At 39.7% G+C, this 15,119-nt stretch overlaps 1 protein-coding gene across 2 annotated transcripts; it reads left to right on the top strand.

Annotated features, from left to right (window-relative positions):
- The first annotated feature begins 441 nt into the window (after window positions 1–441).
- LOC135253454 (papilin-like) lies at window positions 442–13,914 on the top strand. Of its 2 annotated transcripts, XR_010329620.1 has the most exons (16): window positions 442–568; window positions 1,401–1,592; window positions 1,891–2,082; window positions 2,381–2,572; window positions 2,872–3,063; window positions 3,362–3,553; window positions 3,752–3,883; window positions 5,929–6,009; window positions 6,522–6,653; window positions 7,378–8,059; window positions 8,356–8,547; window positions 8,758–8,889; window positions 11,015–11,095; window positions 11,609–11,740; window positions 12,760–12,845; window positions 13,333–13,914. XR_010329620.1 is itself a non-coding variant. In XM_064332756.1 (11 exons), exons 1-11 carry the CDS (start codon window positions 454–456, stop codon window positions 13,414–13,416), a joined length of 1,590 nt encoding a protein of 529 aa, XP_064188826.1. In that variant the 5' UTR covers window positions 442–453; the 3' UTR covers window positions 13,417–13,914. The 2 variants fall into 2 exon arrangements, 1 of the variants encoding a protein (XP_064188826.1); XM_064332756.1 differs by lacking the exons at window positions 7,378–8,059; window positions 8,356–8,547; window positions 8,758–8,889; window positions 11,015–11,095; window positions 11,609–11,740.
- Window positions 13,915–15,119: the final 1,205 nt, after the last annotated feature.

Raw genomic sequence — 15,119 nt, forward strand, 5'->3', positions numbered from 1 at the left:
GAGCTGCTAATCAGTAGTCAGGTGTGCCAAATTATGGTTGAAGCGAAGACTTACTAACCAGTAGAATCAACGATTTTATAAAATATATATAATATATTTTCAAATTTGAGAGAAACTTTTTTGGAAATTTTTTTTTTGTGGAATTAAGAACGTGGTACTGGTTAAATCTGATTGTGGTGTTAGTTGGTGTCAAGCCAGCTAACGCAAAGAAACTCTGGGTATCTTAACCTTCCTTCGTAGTATACCCCTAGCAGTTCTGGGTGCCTGATTGTTTACAAATATTTAAACTTGTCATTTAATATGGGATCAAAACACATACATGAATGAATGTATATTTTCCAAAATATTAACATAGAACAGCTGTAGTTAATCTTTATAACAAAAGGACTTAGGGCAGAGCTTGAAGAAAGTGAAAGTCTCATTCCTGGGTGGGGCAGCCTGTAGGCATAGGCTATGCAGGAGTCTGCTCCACTCTGGGGCTGTGTAGCAGAGCGCAGAATGGACTCCTCTACTGTCGTCTTCGGGCTTCTGTTCCTCCTGTGCTGTTGCGAAGGACAGCTGAATCCAGGTAAATCTCCACACCTCCAGATTGTCACTGATACTGAGGAGCAATACAAAAATGCGGTATCACCAGGAAGAAATAATTTATAATCAATAAGAGTGATGTTAACCTAATAACAATTGTATTCTAACAAAAGAGGGTGCTGGCACGTCAATTTTGATCCAGGCTGCAAAATTGATCCGGGTGACGCAATGACATTCTAAAACAGTTGTTATACCCATTGTGACTTACTTGAAGTTTCGTTGCAGCGTCCATTGCTGCAATGGAAAAAAAAAATAACCCATTAAACCAGGGAAATTGCTGAGTTGTCTTAGAAACATTTATCGCCAAAGAATGTAGCAAGGCTGGCAGCGTCGGCATAGCAATTAACGCTGCAACAAAACTTTAAATGCGTCACAATTGTTCTAGAATGTCATTACCTCTCCCGGATCATTTTTTCAGTCCAGATCAAAATTGGCGTGACAGTGCCACTAGGATGGAAGGATGGAAATTTGTCAAAAATAACATAATGACGTAAGTTTTTGTATGTACTAAAAACCTGCTTGTTCATGAAAAAACACCGTTCACCCTGTTTCGTCATATGGGTTTGCCATATATGTCAGCAACAGTACATTATTTTCACTGATCTCATTTTCAGATGGACCAATGTCTGTTGCAATATGATATAAAAATTGCAACAACAAAAAAACCATGCACATATATCTACCAAGTAAATGTCACTGCTTTCATAATGCACCTTGTTAGCTTGTTGCTTAAAAAAACGTCTCGAATACATCAAAGTCTTGACACTAACTGGTAACTGCTCTTTGTCACATTCTTGCTTTGTGTTTTGCTCTAGGGAACAATTCTGTAACTGGACTACCTTCTGTGACAAATGCAAATTTGGTGACTAAAACACGCACCCTTCTACCTGGTAGCAATGTCACTTCAGAAGCATTAAACTTAACAGAGTCTAATAGCAGTATCACAACATTATTTCCAGCATTATTGAACAATGTTAGCAGCACTGCCATCCTGGACTCTTTTTCCCGTAAGTCTGTGCTATGTCTTTAGTAAATTAAATTTGTCATATGAGTTTGCCATATATGTCAGCAACAGTACATTATTTTCACTGACCTCATTTTCAGATGGACCAATGTCTGTTGCAATATGATATAAAAATTGCAACAACAAAAAAACCATGCACATATATCTACCAAGTAAATGTCACTGCTTTCATAATGCACCTTGTTAGCTTGTTGCTTAAAAAAACTTCTCAAATACATCAAAGTCTTGACACTAACTGGTAACTGCTCTTTGTCACATTCTTGCTTTGTGTTTTGCTCTAGGGAACAATTCTGTAACTGGACTACCTTCTGTGACAAATGCAAATTTGGTGACTAAAACACGCACCCTTCTACCTGGTAGCAATGTTACTTCAGAAGCATTAAACTTAACAGAGTCTAATAGCAGTATCACAACATTATTTCCAGCATTATTGAACAATGTTAGCAGCACTGCCATCCTGGACTCTTTTTCCCGTAAGTCTGTGCTATGTCTTTAGTAAATTAAATTTGTCATATGGGTTTGCCATATATGTCAGCAACAGTACATTATTTTCACTGACCTCATTTTCAGATGGACCAATGTCTGTTGCAATATGATATAAAAATTGCAACAACAAAAAAACCATGCACATATATCTACCAAGTAAATGTCACTGCTTTCATAATGCACCTTGTTAGCTTGTTGCTTAAAAAAACTTCTCAAATACATCAAAGTCTTGACACTAACTGGTAACTGCTCTTTGTCACATTCTTGCTTTGTGTTTTGCTCTAGGGAACAATTCTGTAACTGGACTACCTTCTGTGACAAATGCAAATTTGGTGACTAAAACACACACCCTTCTACCTGGTAGCAATGTCACTTCAGAAGCATTAAACTTAACAGAGTCTAATAGCAGTATCACAACATTATTTCCAGCATTATTGAACAATGTTAGCAGCACTGCCATCCTGGACTCTTTTTCCCGTAAGTCTGTGCTATGTCTTTAGTAAATTAAATTTGTCATATGGGTTTGCCATATGTGTCAGCAACAGTACATTATTTTCACTGACCTCATTTTCAGATGGACCAATGTCTGTTGCAATATGATATAAAAATTGCAACAACAAAAAAACCATGCACATATATCTACCAAGTAAATGTCACTGCTTTCATAATGCACCTTGTTAGCTTGTTGCTTAAAAAAATCTTCTCAAATACATCAAAGTCTTGACACTAACTGGTAACTGCTCTTTGTCACATTCTTGCTTTGTGTTTTGCTCTAGGGAACAATTCTGTAACTGGACTACCTTCTGTGACAAATGCAAATTTGGTGACTAAAACACGCACCCTTCTACCTGGTAGCAATGTCACTTCAGAAGCATTAAACTTAACAGAGTCTAATAGCAGTATCACAACATTATTTCCAGCATTATTGAACAATGTTAGCAGCACTGCCATCCTGGACTCTTTTTCCCGTAAGTCTGTGCTATGTCTTTAGTAAATTAAATTTGTCATATGGGTTTGCCATATATGTCAGCAACAATACATTATTTTCACTGATCTCATTTTCAGATGGACCAATGTCTGTTGCAATATGATATAAAAATTGCAACAACAAAAAAACCATGCACATATATCTACCAAGTAAATGTCACTGCTTTCATAATGCACCTTGTTAGCTTGTTGCTTAAAAAAACTTCTCGAATACATCAAAGTCTTGACACTAACTGGTAACTGCTCTTTGTCACATTCTTGCTTTGTGTTTTGCTCTAGGGAACAATTCTGTAACTGAACTACCTTCTGTGACAAATGCAAATTTGGTGACTACAACAAATACCCTTCTACCTGGTAGCAATGTCACTTCAGAAGCATTAAACTTGACAGAGTCTAATAGCAGTATCACAACATTATTTCCAGCATTATTGAACAATGTTAGCAGCACTGCCATCCTGGTCTCTTTTTCCCGTAAGTCTGTGTTATGTCTTTAGTAAATTAAATCTTAAACTGCCCACTCAACCCCACCAAAAAAGAGAACTAAAAATGCCAAAATTAGATGTTTACCTGACATGGCCCTATGCTCCAGATCTAAGTTCAGGCCAGTCTGAGTTGAGTGGAATTTCCTTGTAGGTGTTTTGATTTGTTAGAATATTATTTTGCTTTCAGGTAAATGCTCTGAGTTCCCACCATTATGCTGTGAAGGACAAAATGATGGTTGTAATAGGGGCTGCTATTGTGATGTGGCTTGTCTACGGCTTAATGACTGCTGCCCTGACTTCACTACAACTTGTGTAACAGGTAAAACAAGATATTTTTTATGATCATAATCTTATAAGATGATTCCATCAGATTATTTGTTATTGTACTTTCAAAGAATGGGGAAGTCAAAGAGGTGCACTCATACACACCAGCCATTTTATTAAGTAACCCTACCTAGTACCAAGTATAACTGCCTTTTGCCTTCAGAACAGCTTGAATCCTTCATGGTATTGATTCAATAAGGTGGTGGAAAGAGTACTGAGGAATTTTAGTCCATGCTGGCTCAATAACATCACGCAGTTCCTGCCGATTTTTCAGCCATGCATTCATGCTGTGAACCTCTTGTTCCACTTCATCCCAGAGGTGCTCTCTTGGATTGAAAGCAGGTGACTGTGGGACCATTGGCGTAAACTGAAGTCACTGTCATGTTCATGGAACCAGCTTAAGATGATATTTTTGTGACATGGTGCATCATTCTGTTGGAAGTATCCATTTGAAAAAGGATAGATTGTGGCCATAAATGTATGCACATAGTCAGAAACAATGTTTTGGTGTGTTGTGGCATTCAAATGATGCTCAATTGGTATTAACAGGCCTGATGTGTGCCAAGAAAACACTCCCCACACTATTACATCACCACCACTAGCCTGCGCCATTGACACAAGGCAGGGTGGATCCATGGATTCTTGCTGTTAATTACAAATTCTGACCCTACCATCTGCATGTTGCAGCATTCAGACATTCAAGGCAACATTTTTCCTATCTTCACTCTTCCAGTTTTGGTGATCATGTGCCCACAGTAGCCTTTATGTTCCTGTTCTTAGCTGACATGTGTAGAATCTGGTGTGGTCATCTGTAGCCCATCTTCTTGAAGGTTTGATGTGTTGTGCATTCAAAGATGCCTTTCTGTATACCACTGTTGTAAAAAAAAAAAAGCAGTTTTTGTCTTTGTGTCATCTTACGATGGTCTAAGTCTCTTATATCACGCATCTTGCCCGTTCTAATGTTTGGCCAAAAAAGACTATACTTCTTCTTCACCATATCTGCATGCTTTATATACTGACACATTCACTGTTCGGATGAGCAGGCTATTTGCGTTTATAAGCAGGTTCACCTAATAAAGTGGCCGGTGAGTGTGTGTGTGTGTGTGTGTGTGTCAGGGCGGGCGAGGGAATGGACCCAAGCGCAGAGTGCGGGGAAAAAACGCAAAACTCCAAAAGTAGGAAAAATAAAGACTTTACTTAATTCAACGGGGAACAAAGGGAACAGAAAGCCTCGCAGGGCGGCTATAACAAACACAAAGAAAAACTTCAAAAAACGGGAAAACAAGAAAATACAAAAGTCCAAAAAAACACGTAGAGAACAGAACAGGGGCAGGAACACTCTGGGCAGAAAGACGATCGGCGGCACGGTCAAACAAAGTAACGGCAAGAGGCAAGAGGCAAGAGGCAAGAGGCAAGAGGCAAGAGGCAAGAGGCAAGAGGCAAGAGGCAAGAGGCAAGAGGCAGGAGGCAGGAGGCAGGAGGCAGGAGGCAGGAGGCAGGAGGCAGGAGGCAGGAGGCAGGAGGCAGGAGGCAGGAGGCAGGAGGCAGGAGGCAGGAGGCAAGCACGCGAGCAACAGGCAAGCAATAGGCAAGGATCCAGCACCTGAGTCAGGGAGAAGGGAGACTTAAATAGACACGACGCAGATGAGACACAGGAGGGCACAATGAACAATCAGGCCACAGAGAGGGAAGGGAACACGAGACAATCAGCAACCAATAATAGGACAATTGAAACCAATGAAACAATCAAACAGGACACAAAACAGAATTGCCGCCATCTGGCGGCCCAACCAGGAAAAACAGGGGGAAGACACAGAACCCTGACACTGTGTGTGTGTGTAAAACAATGGAATGGGAACAAAGAATTTAAAAAATAATGAAACTAAGAAAAAATATACAGTTCGGGACACATTTTCATAGTTTTAGCTGCCCCACAGCCATGGAAAATGGTGAAACAAACAGCATTATTATCTTTACTACTTTAAAAGCCAGAACCCCATGATTGTTTTCATACAACTGCATTCTTTTCTTTGAGTGCAGGCGAGCAGGAAGGAACGCCTGTAAACGTGACAGTGACACCTGGCACAAACAGTACAACATTTCCACTGAACTCATACTCAGGTGGGCCAGTGTCAGATGCAATATGAAATCAAAATCACAAATTCACAACTTTTTTTTTTTAAAGTGCATAAATGTTGGTAAATGTTGCCACTTTCATAATGTGTCTGGCTAGCTTGAGAAAAAGGATACATTGGTAACAGTAATTAGAAGAAACATCAATAAAAAATAAACATGAACACTTAAATGTTTTTTATTTATGTCACAGAAATCATGGTCTATTTGCATATGTGTTGCAAATATGTTTTACATTTTACCTGGAATGTAAAACATATTTGCATTTTAGATGGAAAATCCAGATTCATTAAATATTCTCCCCAGTATTTTGTTCCAGTCACCTGGATTTACTAATCTGTACAATGCTTCCAGCATTTTAATGAAATCAGCTGGTTGAGTTAATGGGTGGAAGAAAACACACGGCAGGACTTTTACATTCTGACCCCTGGACTTTCCACCTTTGTGCTTGTGTTGCGGAGTGAAATGGTGAAATGTTTTGTTTGTGTCGTGCCTTGCAGGGAAATGTTCGGAGGAACCAGCCCTCTGCTGCAGTGGAGGCGACATGAACTGCTTCAGAGGCTGCTTCTGTGATGCTTTCTGTTTGCAGGCTAATGATTGCTGTCCTGACTACGGCCACACCTGCGGAACAGGTAAGGTGTGAGGGCCTACCCTGCCTCAGCTCTCAGGTAATACCATCTCACAACATTCCCACCATAAAGACCCTGCCTCAGCCAACACTTACTGCAATAACATCTCACAACATTCCCACCATAAAGACCCTGCCTCAGCAGATCTCTCTGGTTTAATAACCCATTAAACCAGAGAAATTGCTGAGTTGTCTTAGAATATTTATCGCCAAAGAATGTAGCAAGGCTGGCAGCGTAGGCATAGCAACCGCAGCTGCAACAAAACTTTAAGTACGTCAAAATTGTTTTAGAATGTCATTACCTCACCCGGATCATTTTTGAAGCCCAGATCAAAATTGGCGTGACAGTGCCACTAGGATGGAAGGATGGAAATTTGTCAAAAATAACATAATGACATAAGTTTTTGTATGTACTAAAAACCTGCTTGTTCATGAAAAAACACCATTCACCCTGTTTCGTCATATGGGTTTGCCATATATGTCAACAACAGTACATTATTTTCACTGATCTCATATTCAGATGGATCAATGTCTGTTGCAATATGATATAAAAATTGCAACAACAAAAAAACCATGCACATATATCTACCAAGTAAATGTCACTGCTTTCATAATGCACCTTGTTAGCTTGTTGCTTAAAACAACAGTGTCAAGACTTTGAATACATCAAAGTCTTGACTAACTGGTAACTGCTCTTTGTCACATTCTTGCTTTGTGTTTTGCTCTAGGGAACAATTCTGTAACTGGACTACTTTCTGTGATAAATGCAAATTTGGTGACTACAACACGCACCCTTCTACCTGGTAGCAATGTCACTTCAGAAGCATTAAACTTGACAGAGTCTAATAGCAGTATCACAACATTATTTCCAGCATTATTGAACAATGTTAGCAGCACTGCCATCCTGGGCTCTTTTTCCCATAAGTCTGTGCTATGTCTTTAGTAAATTAAATTTGTCATATGGGTTTGCCATATATGTCAGCAACAGTACATTATTTTCACTGATCTCATTTTCAGACGGACCAATGTCTGTTGCAATATGATATAAAAATTGCAACAACAAAAAAACCATGCACATATATCTACCAAGTAAATGTCACTGCTTTCATAATGCACCTTGTTAGTTTGTTGCTTAAAAAAACTTCTCGAATACATCAAAGTCTTGACACTAACTGGTAACTGCTCTTTGTCACATTCTTGCTTTGTGTTTTGCTCTAGGGAACAATTCTGTAACTGAACTACCTTCTGTGACAAATTCAAATTTGGTGACTACAACACATACCCTTCTACCTGGTAGCAATGTCACTTCAGAAGCATTAAACTTGACAGAGTCTAATAGCAGTATCACAACATTATTTCCAGCATTATTGAACAATGTTAGCAGCACTGCCACCCTGGGCTCTTTTTCCCGTAAGTCTGTGCTATGTCTTTAGTAAATTAAATTTGTCATATGGGTTTGCCATATATGTCAGCAACAGTACATTATTTTCACTGATCTCATTTTCAGATGGACCAATGTCTGTTGCAATATGATATAAAAATTGCAACAAAAAAAACCATGCACATATATCTACCAAGTAAATGTCACTGCTTTCATAATGCACCTTGTTAGCTTGTTGCTTAAAAAAACTTCTCAAATACATCAAAGTCTTGACACTAACTGGTAACTGCTCTTTGTTACATTCTTGCTTTGTGTTTTTCTCTAGGGAACAATTCTGTAACTGGACTACCTTCTGTGACAAATGCAAATTTGGTGACTACAACACGCACCCTTCTACCTGGTAGCAATGTCACTTCAGAAGCATTAAACTTGACAGAGTCTAATAGCAGTATCACAACATTATTTCCAGCATTATTGAACAATGTTAGCAGCACTGCCATCCTGGTCTCTTTTTCCCGTAAGTCTGTGCTATGTCTTTAGTAAATTAAATCTTAAACTGCCCACTCAACCCCACCAAAAAAGAGAACTAAAAATGCCAAAATTAGATGTTTACCTGACATGGCCCTATGCTCCAGATCTAAGTTCAGGCCAGTCTGAGTTGAGTGGAATTTCCTTGTAGGTGTTTTGATTTGTTAGAATATTTTTTTGTGTTTTATTTTGCTTTCAGGTAAATGCTCTGAGTTCCCACCATTATGCTGTGAAGGACAAACTGATGGTTGTTATAGGGGCTGCTTTTGTGATGTGGCTTGTCTACGGCTTAATGACTGCTGCCCTGACTTCACTACAACTTGTGTAACAGGTAAAACAAGATATTTTTTATGATCATAATCTTATAAGATGATTCCATCTGATTATTTCTTATTGTACTTTCAAAGAATGGGGAAGTCAAAGAGGTGCACTCATACACACCAGCCATTTTATTAAGTAACCCTACCTAGTACCAAGTATAACTGCCTTTTGCCTTCAGAACAGCTTGAATCCTTCATGGTATTGATTCAAAAAGGTGGTGGAAAGAGTACTGAGGAATTTTAGTCCATGCTGGCTCAATAACATCACGCAGTTCCTGCCGATTTTTCAGCCATGCATTCATGCTGTGAACCTCTTGTTCCACTTCATCCCAGAGGTGCTCTGTTGGATTGAAAGCAGGTGACTGTGAGACCATTGGCGTAAACTTAAGTCACTGTCATGTTCATGGAACCAGCTTAAGATGATATTTTTGTGACATGGTGCATCATTCTGTTGGAAGTATCCATTTGAAAAAGGATAGATTGTGGCCATAAATGTATGCACATAGTCAGAAACAATGTTTTGGTGTGTTGTGGCATTCAAATGATGCTCAATTGGTATTAACAGACCTGATGTGTGCCAAGAAAACACTCCCCACACTATTAAATCACCACCACTAGCCTGCGCCATTGACACAAGGCAGGGTGGATCCATGGATTCTTGCTGTTAATTACAAATTCTGACCCTACCATCTGCATGTTGCAGCATTCAGACATTCAAGGCAACATTTTTCCTATCTTCACTCTTCCAGTTTTGGTGATCATGTGCCCACAGTAGCCATGGATTCTTGCTGTTAATTACAAATTCTGACCCTACCATCTGCATGTTGCAGCATTCAGACATTCAAGGCAACATTTTTCCTATCTTCACTCTTCCAGTTTTGGTGATCATGTGCCCACAGTAGCCTTTATGTTCCTGTTCTTAGCTGACATGTGTAGAACCTGGTGTGGTCATCTGTAGCCCATCTTCTTGAAGGTTTGATGTGTTGTGCATTCAAAGATGCCTTTCTGTATACCACTATTGTAAAAAAAAGCAGTTTTTGTCTTTGTGTCATCTTACGATGGTCTAAGTCTCTTATATCACGCATCTTGCCCGTTCTAATGTTTGGCCAAAAAAGAACTAAACTTCTTCACCATATCTGCATGCTTTATATACTGACACATCATTCACTGTTCGGATGAGCAGGCTATTTGCGTTTATAAGCAGGTTCACCTAATAAAGTGGCCGGTGAGTGTGTGTGTGTGTGTGTGTGTCAGGGCGGGCGAGGGAATGGACCCAAGTGCAGAGTGCGGGGAAAAAACGCAAAACTCCAAAAGTAGGAAAAACAAAGACTTTACTTAATTCAACGGGGAACAAAGGGAACAGAAAGCCTTGCAGGGCGGCTATAAGAAACACAAAGAAAAACTTCAAAAAACGGGAAAACAAGAAAATACAAAAGTCCAAAAAAACACGTAGAGAACAGAACAGGGGCAGGAACACTCTGGGCAGAAACACGATCGGCGGCACGGTCAAACAAAGTAACAACAACGAGCAAGCAGGCAAGCAGGCAAGCAGGCAAGCAGGCAAGCAGGCAAGCAGGCAAGCAGGCAAGCAGGCAAGCAGGCAAGCAGGCAAGCAGGCAAGCAGGCAAGCAGGCAAGAGGCAAGAGGCAAGAGGCAAGAACGCGAGCAACAGGCAGGCAATAGGCAAGGATCCAGCACCTGAGTCAGGGAGAAGGGAGACTTAAATAGACACGACGCAGACGAGACACAGGAGGGCACAATGAACAATCAGGCCACAGAGAGGGAAGGGAACACGAGACAATCAGCAACCAATAATAGGACAATTGAAACCAATGAAACAATCAAACAGGACACAAAACAGAAGTGCCGCCATCTGGCGGCCCAACCAGGAAAAACAGGGGGAAGACACAGAACCCTGACACTGTGTGTGTGTGTAAAACAATGGAATGTTAACAAAGAATTTTAAAAATAATGAAACTAAAGAAAAAATATGGAGTTCGGGACACATTTTCATAGTTTTGGCTGCCCCACAGCCATGGAAAATTGTGAAACAAACAGCATTATTATCTTTACTACTTTAAAAGCCAGAACCCCATGATTGTTTTCATACAACTGCATTCTTTTCTTTGAGTGCAGGCGAGCAGGAAGGAACGCCTGTAAACGTGACAGTGACACCTGGCACAAACAGTACAACATTTCCACTGAACTCATACTCAGGTGGGCCAGTGTCAGATGCAATATGAAATCAAAATCACAAATTCACAACTTTTTTTTTTTTAAAGTGCATAAATGTTGGTAAATGTTGCCACTTTCATAATGTGTCTGGCTAGCTTGAGAAAAAGGATACATTGGTAACAGTAATTAGAAGAAACATCAATAAAAAATAAACATGAACACTTAAATGTTTTTTATTTATGTCACAGAAATCATGGTCTATTTGCATATGTGTTGCAAATATGTTTTACATTTTACCTGGAATGTAAAACATATTTGCATTTTAGATGGAAAATCCAGATTCATTAAATATTCTCCCCAGTATTTTGTTCCAGTCACCTGGATTTACTAATCTGTACAATGCTTCCAGCATTTTAATGAAATCAGCTGGTTGAGTTAATGGGTGGAAGAAAACACACGGCAGGACTTTTACATTCTGACCCCTGGACTTTCCACCTTTGTGCTTGTGTTGTGGAGTGAAATGGTGAAATGTTTTGTTTGTGTCGTGCCTTGCAGGGAAATGTTCGGAGGAACCAGCCCTCTGCTGCAGTGGAAGCGACGTGAACTGCTTCAGAGGCTGCTTCTGTGATGCTTACTGTTTGCAGGCTAATGATTGCTGTCCTGACTATGACCACACCTGCAGAACAGGTAAGGTGTGAGGGCCTACCCTGCCTCAGGCCTCAGGTAATACCATCTCACAACATTCCCACCATAAAGACCCTGCCTCAGCCCTCAGTTACTGTAATACCATCTCACAACATCCCCACCATAAAGACCCTGCCTCAGCCCTCAGTTACTGTAATACCATCTCACAACATCCCCACCATAAAGACCCTGCCTCAGCCCTCAGGTAATACCATCTCACAACATTCCCACCATAAAGACCCTGCCTCAGCCCTCAGGTAATACCATCTCACAACATTCCCACCATAAAGACCCGGCCTCAGCCCTCAGTTACTGTAATACCATTCACAACATTCCCACCATAAAGGCTATTATTGGATAGTCACAGTACATGAAATATGAATCAATAGAAATTATTATGCAAAATTCATAAAGGACACTCACATGGATTTCCTGTGAACTTTTAGTGTTGGAAATAATCAAAGAAAAAAGTCTCTGAACACTAAAAGATAGTGAATGTGTAATGTGTTTACTTCACATTATATTTATTCAAAAGAATGGTGAAATTAGCTGAACAATGTACAGTATGAGCTACACAGAGGCCTTTCATTGTCTCTTGTGCCAAATGCTCAATTATAAAGTCATCGCTAATTCAAATTTATGGCATCTTTCGGTGTGCGGAGCCTTATTTATTCCTTGATTATTATTATTTTCCCCTTTTTCTTCAGGGATCATTGGTTTGTTCAGAGAACACCCAATTAAGTCTGAGCGTGTTATCATCTGAATTTTACTGTTGGAAGCAAGACATTTTTGATAATTCCTTACATGTTTTAATAGGTTTACATTAAGGAAAAGTTACATTATTTGGACAGAATTTGGGTGTGGGAAGAAACTGAGACCATTTGTATGACTTTGTCACCTATGATATGATAAATACCGTCCTTTTGCTGTAGTATCAAAAAATGTTTGCGTTCTACCCCGCATCTCTTCTGGTATCAAGCGTTGCAGGTAATGAGAGTTGTGTGACCCTTTTGTGTTGACAGATCAAACTGTGACAAGTCAGCTGAGGGTGTCCCTCCTCTTTCCATCTGGCATAGGGGATCAGGAAGTGGAAGCAGCCCTTTACAATGTAGGTCATACTGCGTCCCACTACGCTGTACAGTTAGCCAATTTCTGAATTTACATTGAGACAATTCTTACACTTTGCCAAATTAAGATTAGAAAATAATGTCTCACACCTGGAAGTTGCAGGATCAGCAACAATTAGTTTGTGGATCAGCTAGGAATTGATGAACTGATTTTTCCCTTGAAGATGAATGCAGTATTTATTTATATCTATCTGTCTACCTAAGCTCAAAGAGTTTTTCTGACTACAGAAATGTCACTTTTTCACATTTTGTCAATAATAAGAGCAGTACCCCAACAGCACCGAAAACCGAGAGTTCACTGAACATTCCGTTGTTTACATTTATCGGGCTGTGAAACACTGGTCTGCATACACACAAACACACATAAACACACACACACACACACACACACACACACACAACAGTAGGAGATGCAAACATAGGCTACATGAATACATTTATAATTCCAAACTGTTATTTTCCCCTCAGGCCAGTCTTTCTCTGGAAGCCTACTTAAAGAACAAATTCAGTGCAATCAAGTCTTTCAGAATCCTCCATCTTATGAAACCCTAAGAAGTCCAATTTAACCATGAGGAGATGTAGAGAAAGAAGCAGAGACCTACAAAGCATGGAAGTTGCAAGGGAAGTTATTATAGCATTATAAGTGAAATGGTTCTGTGTTCCTGTCTGTGTTTTCCCTCTGTCTTTCCTCGTTGGGCCGCCAGATGGCGGCACTTCTGTTTTGTGTCCTGCTCCCCCGGTTTAATTGTTTTATTGTTTTCAATTGTCCAATTATTGTTTTTGGTTGTCTTGTTTTCCCTTCCCTCTCTGTGGCCTGATTGTTCATTGTGCCCTCCTGTGTCTCGTCTGTGCCGTGTCTATTTAAGTTTCCCTTCCCCCTGACTCAGGTGCTGGATCCTTTGTTGTAGTTGGTTGGTTTGTTTGTAACGTGTTTTTGGACTTTTGTATTTTCTTGTGTCCAGCGTGTTTTGAAGTTTTTCTTTGTGTTTGTTATAGCTGCCCTGCGAGGCTTTTTGTTCCCTTTTTCCCTGGAATTAAGTAAAGTCTTTGTTCATCCTATTTTGGAGTTTTGTGTTTTTCCCTTCACTCTGCGTTTGGGTCCATTCCCTCGCCCGCCCTGACAATAAGTTTTAAAAATAATTCTATATTTTACTGTACATATCTACACAAGGTTAGGTTGTAACTAAATTGTCATGTATTCACATTTTTGCATCAATATATAATTTCTTCAAAAATGTACATTAAAATCCAGTATCATCTTATTCCTTATATATACAGTATAGTGAAAAAGTTTTTAGTTCCTCTATTATTGGTCATATTTGTCACAATGAATGGTTTCAGATCTTTAGACAAAATGCAATATTACAAAAAGGGAACCTGAGTAAACACAAGACATTTTTATGTTTTTGTTTGTTAACTTTTTTCATTAAATAAATGAAATTTAAAAATATATACTTTGTGTTTGTAATGTCTAATATTACATTTTGTATTAAGATCTGAATCCATTCAGTGTGACAAACATGCAAGAATAGAGGAAAACAGGAAGGGGCCAGATACTTATTAACTCACGTTTCAAGTTTTAACTTTACTTTTTAAGCAACTATGCCAATGCTGATTGTATCTTCTAGTTCCATATGGGCACGCTTGCATCGACCAGGGTATGGAAGGGTTGATTTGCTCTACCAACCACCGCTGGTCACTCCGGAGCCCATGGACTGCAATTTTAAAGCCACATAAGAAATGACTTCCTCCAACTCCATTCGATATCAGTTTAGCTGTAGTCTTCGGAGTGAAAATCTTTTTTTTTTTTTTTTAAAGGACCTGCCAGCCAATCCTGGTGCTTTATAGCAGTTTTTTTTTTTTGGTAAAGATTTTTTTGTTTTGTTTCATATCTGTCCTTCAAATCAATTCCTAAAGCCCAGGACTTGACATTTGTCCCAATGCCACAGTTTAAAGTCCCTTTCCAGGTGAGGTCACCAGGTGAACACCATCTTCATCCTCTCAATCAGCCCCTGAGTAAGAGTGTGTGTGCACACCTGCTCTAAGCAGCACTTGGGGAGTGAATTCAGATCTCAGGGTGATCGACCTGTGCCAGTTGCCATGGTGTACTCTATAGACACACTCACCTCTCTGTACACTTTACTGCAATCCAGTGTAAGCTGACAGGCATCTGCAGATGAGAGAGAACAGAATGTAGCTACCATGATTAGAGAGTGAGGGCCTGATTGTTTGTCCAAACATGCCCAATCCCCCAG

This window comes from Anguilla rostrata, chromosome 4 (genome assembly GCF_018555375.3).
Source record: "Anguilla rostrata isolate EN2019 chromosome 4, ASM1855537v3, whole genome shotgun sequence".
Lineage (NCBI taxonomy): Eukaryota > Metazoa > Chordata > Actinopteri > Anguilliformes > Anguillidae > Anguilla > Anguilla rostrata.